The following is a 12622-nucleotide window of genomic DNA, read 5'->3' on the forward strand; positions in this document are numbered from 1 at the left end:
TTTTAGTTAAGCTTACAGCCAAAATAAGCTCCTGATTCATGAAAGAGTTATTTTTAGATACTTTTTTTTTGCGTGTATAATAATGACAAATGTAGTTTCCGATTGTAAATTAACGATAAGGAAACGCTCAAATTAAAGTGCTACTTAATTTGACTTGAAATAGAGAGTAGATTTGCTGCATTTGAATGGAAAGCGTATTGCCAGGTCTTAACTTGGCTGGTAAACAAAATATCACAGTTGGAATATACTCTGATTTTTCATTTTTAAAAATTCCTCTGACCACCTTATACAGAATAGAATAGAATAAATCTTTATTTCAATAAATATACAGGGTGATCCTTTTAAAACGCACCAATCGCTAATAACTTTTTAGGAAAGCGGAATTTCGAAAAAACCCACGAAGTAAACTATGTTTTTCTTTTGGTCTACTTACCAAATTTCGATATAACCTCGTTTCGATATCCCTAATATTAGTTGAGATATTTAAGATCAAAGTTACAATTTTATCTATTCGTGAACGGTTTTCGATATTAATTTTCCACCAGAAATACACGTTTTTGGAGGTCCTCTGACTGCAAAAAATGTTATTGGTGACGCAAAGTGAAAAAATAATAATAATTTAAGATTTTAAAACATGTAGTGTAATGTAATGGTTGTGGGTGAATCAGGATAAATTGGTTTTATCATCAAATAAAAGCAACCATCACATCATTTTAATGCACCCCGTATGCAAGACTTCTTGACCTATGATTACGGTAAGAATATCTTAGCAAAATGGTGGTCCAGTGGTCAAGAGCGTGGCTTTGTAAATGGGAGATCCCCAGTTCGAATCCCGCGTATAACTACATTTTATTAAAAAAAAGTATTATGGTTTTTTAAATAATAAGAATGGACTGCATACGCGGGATACCCTGTATACATAAAATAAATACAGAAGTGTAAATGTAATGTATAATACATTTTTACCTTCTAATCTAGTGAAGAAAGAGAAATGAATACAGAAGAAAGAGAGGTGAGGAGGATTGGAATGCAGGGAAAAAAGGAGAGGAAAAACCTGCAGCTAGTGTAGAGAGTTAGAGTAGGATATGTTTTAGTCTTTTGTGTCTGTATGTTGTAGAAGGATCTGTAGGAGGCTATGTCGCGGCATAGTGGATTGGGATGGCAGTCTAGGAAGGAAAGGAGTTTCAGCAGACGGTTTTTGGATGTAGGAGTGTACCAGGGAATAATAACCACCTTATACAAAAAATTTCCTTTTATGAGCGTCAAGGGAATCTAAAGAAAAACAGATGAAAATACAGATTGCCCTCAAATCTTTTTTATCTGATAAAAAGAAAAAAAAAAATCATTCATGAACGGATTTTCAGTAGATTAAGATTTAAAAAATAACCCAAAAACATCAAATCTTCTGACTTAAGAGACATTGTATGGACAAAAAGGGAGTTTTGAACTTAATTAACATCAAGATTTGACCTGTAAATCGAATTCAAAAGAAAAGGGCTGGTTAAATTAGGACGATTTCCAGGGAGTGGGAGTCAAGGCCGAGAAAATGAGATGCTGCTTTTAGATAAAGTATTATACCATTGGTCCTTTAATTTGAATATAAACCCATATTAAATGAGCATAGTATACACTGTTGGTCCAGCCCTATACACCGCACATACTTGTAGCCTAAATTAATAACAAAAGAATGGTAATTTTCATACATTAATGTATGAAAAACTAATTATTATTATTTCCGCTGAAGGAAAATTTTGAATTTCAAAAGTATATAAATTCAAATTTTGTGGAGACAAAGTAAAACTAGGGTGAGACATTAAAAGAGGTTGGTTTTTTATTTTAAGGAAGTTAACGATTTTGTTTCCTTGGAAATAAGGGAGCAGGAAAATTAAAAAAAGAAGAAAACTTTAGATTTCCCTCCCTATTTAACTGTTCTGCTACAAAAACACTTCTTTCATTGCAAGTATTGTATTTTATTTTATATTTTTAAAGCCTATTTCAATGATAAATTCAATTTTTATTAAAGTTCAAAGCCGGATACGATTGTGCTTTTAAGCCAAACTTTCATTCAGCTGTTATTATTATGCTTTGTGCTTGGAAAACTCCGACACTCCAATTCCAAACCCTTCGTTGTTAAAGTTATTAAATTTCCTGGCGAAAGAAAGAGTGCCACCCTGGGCCCGAAGCAAAATGGTTGCTGGATAGAACTTAAACTGGATGGAGTTCAACCTTATCCAGTTCCACCCACGCTTCCTTTTATCTGAAAGTTTTTTACTTAATTGCAATCGACCCAAACTGGACAACTTTGGGCTACTTTTTTTTGACTTCATTCAATCTTCTGTACGGACTTTAAAAGCTCCGGGATTAATTGGAGGATAATTCTTCTTGAGTGATAAGCGTAAAATAACTGATTCATTATAATTTGAATACTGCAAGCTTAAGGCGGTACAGCTAATTTAACCTTATTTGCAGAGTAACGAGAAGTAAAGAACAGTAGTTGTTCATCCTGTATAACTGAAGAGAAATGATGGTCAGGTACCAGGTTTCGGAATGTATTTCCAGTGCTACAGTGATCTAGAGTTAGTTAGCTGGTGTATTGTTAGCTGTAGATGAGGTTGATGTCGGTTAGGTCAACTAAAATGAGATTTAAGTAGTTATTAATGTATAGGCACGAGCGGAATATTAGTGATTTGATTAAGGAGGATGAAGGGCTAAATGGAATAAAAGATAGGATTACTGGCTAAGAGTAGATTGGCTAGCAGTAACACTAACTTAGGAACGAGCGGACAGAAATTACAATAACTAACTGGGGATGAACTAGGTATAAACTACATATTTCTAAAATAATTGGCTAAACTGAATAACGAGTAGTGTAACATCCTGAAGAGAGTGTAAGAATGAATCCTCAGCGTGTGAATGCAATTCCTAAATGCGACTGAGTGTCCTGAGCGGTGGTCTGGCGTCTTTACACACTCTGATGCTAGGGCAGCTTCTGTTCTTCTGAACCTACCTGGATTTAACCATTCTAAAAGAGTTGGCTAAACTGAATAACGAGTAGTGTAACATCCTGAAGAGAGTGTAAGAATGAGTCCTCAGCGAGTGAATGCAATGCCCTGAATGCAATTGCTTCTGTTCTTCTGAACCTACCTAACCATACTAAAGGAATTGGCTAAACTGAATGACGAGTAGAGTAAGGTCGAGAAGAGAGTGTAAGAATGAATCCTCAGCGAGTGAATGCAATGCCCTGAATGCGATTGTTTCTGTTCTTCTGAACCTACCTAACCATACTAAAGGAATTGGTTAAACTGAATGACGAGTAGAGTAAGGTCGAGAAGAGAGTGTAAGAATGAATCCTCAGCGAGTGAATGCAATGCCCTGAATGCGATTGTTTCTGTTCTTCTGAACCTACCTAACCATACTAAAGGAATTGGCTAAACTGAATGACGAGTAGAGTAAGGTCGAGAAGAGAGTGTAAGAATGAATCCTCAGCGAGTGAATGCAATGCCCTGAATGCGATTGTTTCTGTTCTTCTGAACCTACCTAACCATTCTAAAGGAATTGGCTGAACTGAATGACGAGTAGAGTAACATCGTGAAGAGAGTGTAAGAATGAATCCTCAGCGAGTGAATGCAATGCCCTGAATGCGATTGCTTCTGAACCTAGCTAACCACACTAAAAGAATTGGCTGAACACTGAATGACGAGTAGAGTAAGATCGTGAAGAGAGTGTAAGAATGAATCCTCAGCGAGTGAATACAATGCCCTGAATGCGATTGAGTGTCCCGAGCGGTGGTCTAGCGTTCTCATATAATCTGATGCTTTGGGAGCTTCTACTGTTCAGAGCCCTACCTGGGCTTCAACCCTCTTTAAACCTTTCACAGCCACTTTTTCTCCAACTTTTGAATTTCCAAATTCTGTGTCATTAAACTGGGAAAAAAACCGTCTGGTTACTAAGTTAATGAAACTACTTAAAAGCACCAACTAGAATGTCTTGAATTAAAAGCATACAAAATATTGTAACGTGGTTGTCACTCTCTCAGAACTTAAACTATTGCAGAGTTATCCTTTTTTTAAAAAACTGTTTTCTAAACTATGTTATAAATACATGTTTTCAATTGTTGAATTATTCACTACTGGTACTGATCAGCGACAGAAATTATAGAATTTTTTCATATTTTCTTTGAAAAACACTTTGTTTTCCATTGTATTTTAAATCTCAGTTGATAACTTGGAACACAGACCAGAATTGTTTCAGTAATAACTGGGAAGTTTGTTTTTATATTTTATTTACAGTGAATACAGACAAACACACGCCAGGGAGAGATAAATTTCTAAAACCCACTCTTCCATATTGAAATGGGTACATCCGGTGTGAACTCCGAATTGAATAACCGTCCGGATGCAAGACTTGGCTCTCACGATAAAAGAATTACAAATATTAAAATTAAATTTTGTGCATAGCCACGACATTATTGTCCATCCCCTTTAACATAAATAACCAGAATCTTTTACTCTTTTTTTTTCGTTTAATTTTATTTCTGGCCATTTGTATACCGGAAGGCGGATGTTCTGGCAAAAAAAGTAGACTCAGAGGAAATAGGGAAGAGTTGGTGGTGAGGAGGGGCCTCCAAGTGAAGTTACGTAGCTGTGGGGTGCCACAACATAACTTTCCACAATGGCCTAATAAATCACACCCAGAATGGCATCCTTTCTTGGGCCGTCGCGCCCCCAAGCCTCTCTATGGTAGATGGGTCTTGGTGTGACCATCAGAAGAGGTAATGCTTGCACTAGAAAACGATGGTAATATCTGATATAATGGTATCTACTTATCGATATGCTCTTATGAATAAACTTTACTGCAGATGACACAAATATAAAAAATATATTGTGAATTTTCATTGATTTTTCCATATATTTTAACTTGAAAACTTGAAATTGGTCCTAGAATGTGGGCTAGTCCCATATTATACGTCTTATACCCACATACATATTAAAAAAGTAGCATCCTGTAGTTTAAAAAAAAAGGTAAAGTAATGGCCTATTTTTTCAGGCGGGGATTAACGTCCAACTACCAAATTAGGTGTCGTGGACGGACGCGACTAGCAAACATACTTTACTGTAAATGTTTTATATTAACCATTAAATAAAATCCAAGGGCTAAGACCGGGAATCGAACCCACTAAACCAACAATACATCGTAGCTTTGCGGGTCTAGCCTATAATAACCCCTAACAAACTTTACTGAAAATTTCTCATATTAACCATTAAATAAAATCCAAGGCCTAAAGATCGGGAATCGAACCCAGTACCACAATACATATTAGCTTTAAAGGTCTCGCCTCTAACAGCTCGGCTACCGTGGCGCCTACATTCTGTAGTTTATTTTTAATGCTAAGGAAATTCTGTAATTACGACGAACGGTTGTAAGACTTGCAGGAAGTTAAAAGTTTTCCCTGATTTCTTTTTAAATGCAAAGAAACTTGCAGAAAGAAAGCGTGACTCGCCAAAAGCCAAGATGATTTAAATTAATTTTTTTTTTTTTTTGTTAAAGAGAAAGGGAAAAAAGAAGCCTTTAAAGATAGGCCGAAGAAAAACTTCATAAGCAGTTTATTGAAAAACTTTTCACAAAACTAACATTAAAACACTTCGTTTTTCAAACAAACTTGCGAGAAGAAAAATCTTATTAAGATATTTTTTTTTTTTTGTCAAAGTAAAGCGGAAAAATCATGCTGAAGGAAAAAAAAAAGAAAACCTTTAAAGGAGACGAGAAGACTTATGGCCCCTTGATAATGGCAGATATTACTTTTCCAAGAAGTTAACTATATAAAATATCAACCATATTCACTGATTAAACTTTGTATCAACTGAGAGTGAATAGACGCCATAACGGATCTACTGTCAGTAAAATGCGTTCCCTCTCTCTTTAGAAATAATTTTATCATAATCGATTGTAAACTACTGTATCTTATTAGTGAAGCTTTGATTTTGAAACTATTCAGTGTCAATTGTAAATGGACAGAATAGATGTAAGGGGACATGGTCCAAGCCCTTTTGGGGTCATCAGGGGTCCCTAGATAATGTGCAAGGTCTTGCAAGATGAATACAGAGCGACAACGAAGTATTCTCTCTAGATTCTCCATAGTTCTTGTCTACTTGTCAGAAATGTCAGGTTCTTTGTTCTGACATTACAATCCATAGACACTATGGGGACAACATCTTAAGTCGATGAACGGATAGACAACTAACTTTAATTTAATTTTTTGTTTTTCAGTTTCCGTCTTTACCATTTCCTACGTCTTTAAAAGGAAATAACTTGGATAAAAGAACCATATTGCTGTTTGACTTTGCTCTTCTTGTAACGGCTCTTAAAGCAATGTTATATTTTATTTTGTTCATTCGTGTTATTTCCTTTCTAGCAGAGTTTCCACCTCTTTGTTCTGTTCTCTTAGCAAAAACTCTTTGTTGAGCCGTCACCTTGGATAAAAGGCATTTTCCCTTTTCTCCTTGTACTTCTTCCTACTTACTCTTTCAAGACTTTTAACTCGCCACTATCCCTGGTGGGATCTAAATTATAAATTCTGTACAAACTTCAAATTTTTAGGAAATGTACCCCCATCCCTAATAGAATTTTTCAAATAATTATTAATCCCGTAAGTGTTTAATGTGTACAGGAAGTTTGTACGGTAAAAAATCATTTTTGGAAAACTCATAATAATTGGGGGAACGATTAGCGCCAAAAAGTATTTAAAAATCAATGGAAAAAGTAGAATTTCAATTTAAAATAAACTAGATCTTACAAAGTAATATTTAGTAATGAATCTAAGTTTCAGAATAAATTTAGACAATTAGAAACAAACTTAGAACTCTCTCTTAACTTCCATCTTGTTACTAATTAATTTCACATACGTATTCCAGCTGTAAAACAATAACTTTGCCCTAGAATCACTTGGCGCAATTTCATTAGAATAATTGATAGTTAAATTTAGAAGCATTGAATACTAAGTAAGTGAAGCTTATGTTTGTCTTAATCTTTGTAATGGGGAAGTATTGCAATCATTCAGATTCTGAGTTTTCATAAGGAAAAATCGCCGAACATTCAAATTTTGAACCTTTTCCACCAATTTATTAAGCAGGAAAACTATTATAATTACATTAGGATGAAAAAATAATTGCCATTTCAGTCGAGTAAAATTTATTTTGCCGAGTTTTCGACCTAGTCCATGTACTCCAGTCCATGAATAGACAAGACAGAAGGCACACCAAACTTGGAAGGTAAAAATATTATTTTGTAAACTAGCTCTAAAGATGACCTAGTTCCTAAGTCGAAAGCTCGGCCAAGTAAATTTTACTCGAATGAAATGGCAATTATTTTTTCATCCTGATGAAACTATGATTAAGTCACCAAAAAGAATGAACAACTATTATAATTACTAGAAATTAGTACCTGAGAGCTCGCCGAGCCGAAAAAAATGGAAGAAAAGAAAAATATTTTCTATAAAAAAAAAAAGAAAAATGTTCTAGGCTGGAAAATTTTAAGCTAGGAAATAGAACTGTGTTCCAGATAAGACAGAGTCCTGTTTATTTATAGCCACAGCGGGCCAATCGCTCCCTAAGGTAAAATTTCCGCACAGCATATGAGAATCTACTTCTGATCAATATCTAAGGAACCAAAAACTAGAACGGAGTAAATATGAAATTTATACAAATAAATATAATATTTAATGAATTTTTCTTAGTTTTTGAAAGAACAGGTTATTGTGTTTCCCAATGCAATCTTTTGAGTTTCCTTGAGTAAGAAAAAGAAAGGGAAAAACTGTGGTTTGAAAACTCACACGACTTTTTCCTGCAACTATTTCTCTAGTTCCTAACTAATCAATTTTCTTCAAACTAATCAATATCTTTTGAAAAAGTTTGTAAAAAACGTATACTGTAATGAAATCTTGTTACTTAAGTGAAATTCTATTCCCGAAAATCAAATTTTTATAGTTGTAGAGATCCAAATTTCTTAAATTTCTCCATTACGTCATGAGTTATCTTTTTCAAGAAAATATTTTTGGATTTTTTTTTCCTCAAACAGAATTTAAGCTGATACTGCGGTAAGCATGACTTTAGAAAGGCTAATGAAGTGCCATTTCCTTATACAGTACAACCTCGGTTAACCAGGCTGACCTCCGGCTATACCCACCCCGGAAAACTGAAATCACGGTTAAACCGAATACACAGTATTACATAGTAATACATTACTGTTTCGTCCCAGAGATCAACTCCTATCTTAAGACGGCCAATCCTTTTTTTTATTTTTTACATACATACATTCATACCTACGTACATACATAATGACCCTTCAAGAAAATCAGGTATAAAAGAGTTGTTGCCACGCCTAACAATTATGTTACATCGGAAGACAAAAACATTTTCCTGTCCCCACCGAAAATTAACTTTTGTTTCGGCGCCGATCCAGGTGTTCTTATGATGACTCAACATGATCCCGGTTAATCCGAATCCCGGTTAACCGAGGTTGTACTGTAGTTCAAGAGTTCTTCGTATTGAAGGCAATCAAATATTGATGGAAATCAGAAGAGACACTTCTTTATTTAATTTTTTATTTTTCCTAATAAATAATCAAAATTGACAACATTATTAATGCATGAATTATTAATTTTATAATTAAAATAATGTCCGCGTGTAAATATGCAACATGCTTTGCAAAGTCACTAACAGGTTACTGCCGAAGTTACCGTTTAAACATGAAGTTTGTAAAGCGTACTTGTTGTGCTCCCACAGTATGTTGTAGTTGATGTTAATAGCAAGTTTGGTTAAGAGAACAACAGTACTTAGAACATGAAGTTTTATGTAACAATTTCAACATTTATGTTGCCGTCTAGACCGTCATCGTCAGTATGAACGCTTTACCGACAAGAATACTTAAGGCAATTCAGCAGGTGAACGTCATGAAACGTCTTAGCCACATTGAATTATTTACATGTAAGAATTGTAATTTATTTTTTATTAAATTATATTAGAATTAATCAATTAATTTGATATCAACGCAAATAGGCTAAAAATTAAGACTTTTGAGTATAAGATTTTGAGTATAAATACTCAAAAAACATAAAGCGGAAGTAAACTGTAAAGAAATTTGAAGTGAACACTCAAAAGACGAACCAAAAAGGCCGTTTAAGCAATTAAATTTTCTTGAATATTCGAATTCGAACTTAAAAAGGAAGTTGAATACAAATTTAAATTTCATTCCCGGAAAGCTAAGAAGCATTTATAGGACTAGGTTCGATTTCCGGTCTAAACTTTTGGACTCAAAATATGAATTTCAAAAACATAATGAATTTTCAATTCCACTTCTAAACAATGAAAAGAAAAACACTAAAAATGTTTCCAAAATTTTAAAAAAAATAATTTTTTGCATTAATAAATATGCTCCCATATTAAAGTTATAAGTTCCTTGCTAGACTAATGATGGTCATCACTGGATGATCATCATTCATGATTGCCACGCCATTTTTATTGTACGCACAGCATATTTACTTATTGTACTGCACGAGTGCAGGTGTAAATTTCAAATAAAAGATATAAAAAAAAAAAAAGTTTCTTGCAGACTTAATGGGAAAAATCATATGGACAATGTGATTTAAATAAACTCATACCTGACATACCAAGAAGTTAAAATATTCAATGGATATAATCATAAATTTAAATGTACAAATATACAATTTTGATATTTTACAAGAGATTACGCGCAAACTTGTTCATTAAATCAAAAGCCCATTTAGGTTGATCACTTGGCACCAAATGTCCAGCATTTCTCACTAAAACTTCAGTAAGGTTCCCAACAGATTTCGTGTAACCAGCCAGTTCATTATCTACGTACCACAGTTTCCTTTCAGCAGTCTTATATTCTTCAGCACCACTCCAATTCAACGATCGGATGAAATTTATAGACAGTGGATATGGAACCAATAAATCTAACTGTCCATTATAAATAAGGATTTTGTACTTTTCTATCAACGTTTCAATCCATGGTTTAACTGATTGCATAAAATCTTCGGATAGATATAGTTTAACCAATGCAGATGAGTGAAAAATGGCTCTACCTACATGTAATTTCTTCCTAACTTCGGCACTTTTAAAGAACTGCCTTAAATCTCCATATATTATTGGATCCTTTGTATATAAATAATTCTGTAACGTTTGAAATCCAGTTTTACGAGTAATATATCCTACCATTTCTAGTCCTAATCCATAGGCGAGAAAATATTTTCCTATTTTAATATTATTTATAATTTTATTTTGAAACACTTCCATTTCAGATTTAGTCTTCAAATCGATTAATCCTATCTGATAGAGATAGTTAGAATACTCCATCATAAGTAGAGGGTCACAGAATCCATTGCCAATTGCGATGCCTTTTAAATTGATTTTCTCATTAATCGATAAGTGCACATTATGTTTATCTATTACATAGCCTATTGCAGGTGCAAATTTCCCACCATACGATTCGCCAGATAAGAACAAATCATTTTTCCTGTAATGAGGAAACAGTTGGTAAAACTGTACTAAAGCATTATATAAATTTTCACCAATTACCCTTTCATTTGTAGATAAACCTTTTTCATTTCTAGTAAAACTGAAACCTGTTCCAATCGGATTGTCAATATAGATAACGTTCATCGTTTTTGTCCAATGAAATTCACGTGGTTTAATCTGTAAAGTTTTCGTCAAATAAAATGGTCCATGTTGTTCAAATAATCCAAATAAAGATGGAGTTCCTGGTCCACCCTGGAGCCACAGCACCACTGGGGCTGAATCACTGTCTATTTCTGCCGGGAAGAACCAAAAGTACATATTGGAATTGTATTCCTTGTTCACTGTGAGAAAACCAGAATAGCTGGTTATATTGCCATAAAAGGGTTCTACTAGGGCCGCTTGTTTAGCCCTCTCTATGTTACCACTTTCAATGTAGGGCGTCAGAAATAGTGGTTCGCCATAATCTCCAGCTTCCAGAAGACCATTCTCTTTTTGCTGCTCAAGATCGTCAAGTTCATAATGTTCAATATCGTTTTCATTGAAAATGCTCGTTTCCAACTCTCCAGAACTACGCACCACACTACATTTCACAATATAAAGTAACAAGCAAAGAACTAGTACCTTCTTCATGACTACAACCGTAACGTCAAACATCGCACTAGTGTGATTTCTTAATTTCGCATCTTATATACTAAATTAATTAACGTTTTTTATCAATTAAAACTACATTATCTTTACTTATCTTGTAATGTACCTCTTGTAAAAATTCTTTCATTTTTTCTGATTCATTTCGTAATTAATAATCTGTTATTTAGAGAAACATTTATCAACTTTGAATTGATTTAAATTTAAGTATTTCACAATTTTGAGCATTTACTGTTGCATTGAAGTTAGATAGATTTTACAATTTTGTGTGCTACTTTTTTCAATTTTTTTACTATCTATTATTCCTCTGAAGTTTTTGAGTTCTAAATTCCTAATGGAAAAACAAATTTCTCGGAATTCCTGGGTGGGAAAAGAGGAGTTTAACTCTCCAAAAAGAATGATGGAGGTTTTATTAATCTTCGAAAGAATGATACTTCGCTGGAATGTCCGGAGTAGGAATTCTATCCAGAGGAACTAGGGAACTTATACAGAGGAATTGACGTAGTGAAAATAATAAGATTAATTAAGCTACGCTTTGGAGGTGCAAGTGATACGGAAGAGAGCGGTATCTCTGGTGAGCGGAGGATGTGACTGAGGCGCTAGAGCTGAGGCTTCTAGAGAGAAACGAATCTCTATATTGTGGCTCGTTCTTTATAAATATAAATGAATTCGAAACGGGTTAATTGGAAAATGGGATGCTTCGTGTGCTTCTCAGGAAATCATTATCTGGAGTTTTTTCTCTCTAAACCAAGGTGAAGGAAAGGTGGCCAGCAGATGCAGCCTGCAGCATGTTCCAGTTCCATGCCTAATCTTTGCCAAAATCTACACGAAAAGACCAGCTCAGTCAGGTTTGCTCTACGCATAGCTCTACTGAGTGCCCGCGGCTAAACAGGACGGGCCAGGATCATCTCACTACTCTGTGGTCCGGTTTAGGTATTCTGAGTTTATTTTTCTCAGAAACTAATTCTCCCGAAGCAATTATCATTATTAAGTTTATGAAGTGGGTTGTGGAGTATCGCTCGCTCTGTTCTTGAGGAGGATGCTGTTGGGAGATTCTGCAGTTGTATTAATTAGGCACGCTTATGATGGCCAATCATATAATGAAATTAGAAGTTGAAAATACAACAAAATAATTATCATACGTCACAATCTTATTTCAATTCTCAAGGTTCTATTTTCCCAGATATTGCGTCAAACTTAAACAAAGTTTGGCGCAATATACCCAAATGGCTCTCTATAGTGATGCCCAAGCCCTCCGGAACTATTCCCGAGAATTGCTGCCATAAAACATATTTTCCGAGGATAATTATCAAAAAAAATTAAAGATTTATGGGTTCCGCGAGTTTTATATAATAACTGTTCTCAAAAATGAAATTATGAGTTTAAAATACATCAAAATAATTATCATAAGTCACAATCTTATTTCAATTTTCAAGGTTCTA

General features: G+C 34.3%; 2 protein-coding genes across 3 annotated transcripts in view; both read right to left on the reverse strand.

The window, feature by feature from the left end:
* Positions 1 to 12622, reverse strand: part of LOC141450799 (ras-GEF domain-containing family member 1B-like) — a 450679-nt gene that overhangs the window by 94802 nt on the left and 343255 nt on the right. The window lies entirely within an intron of this gene.
* LOC141450800 (venom serine carboxypeptidase-like) lies at positions 9672 to 11216 on the reverse strand. Its single transcript, XM_074121608.1, has one exon. The coding sequence runs from the start codon at positions 11187 to 11189 to the stop codon at positions 9732 to 9734; it is 1458 nt and encodes a 485-aa protein (XP_073977709.1). The 5' UTR covers positions 11190 to 11216; the 3' UTR covers positions 9672 to 9731.

The sequence above is a fragment of the Rhodnius prolixus genome, unplaced genomic scaffold (genome assembly GCF_049639745.1).
Source record: "Rhodnius prolixus isolate KJV_2025 unplaced genomic scaffold, Rpr scaffold_8, whole genome shotgun sequence".
NCBI classification, from domain to species: Eukaryota; Metazoa; Arthropoda; class Insecta; order Hemiptera; family Reduviidae; genus Rhodnius; species Rhodnius prolixus.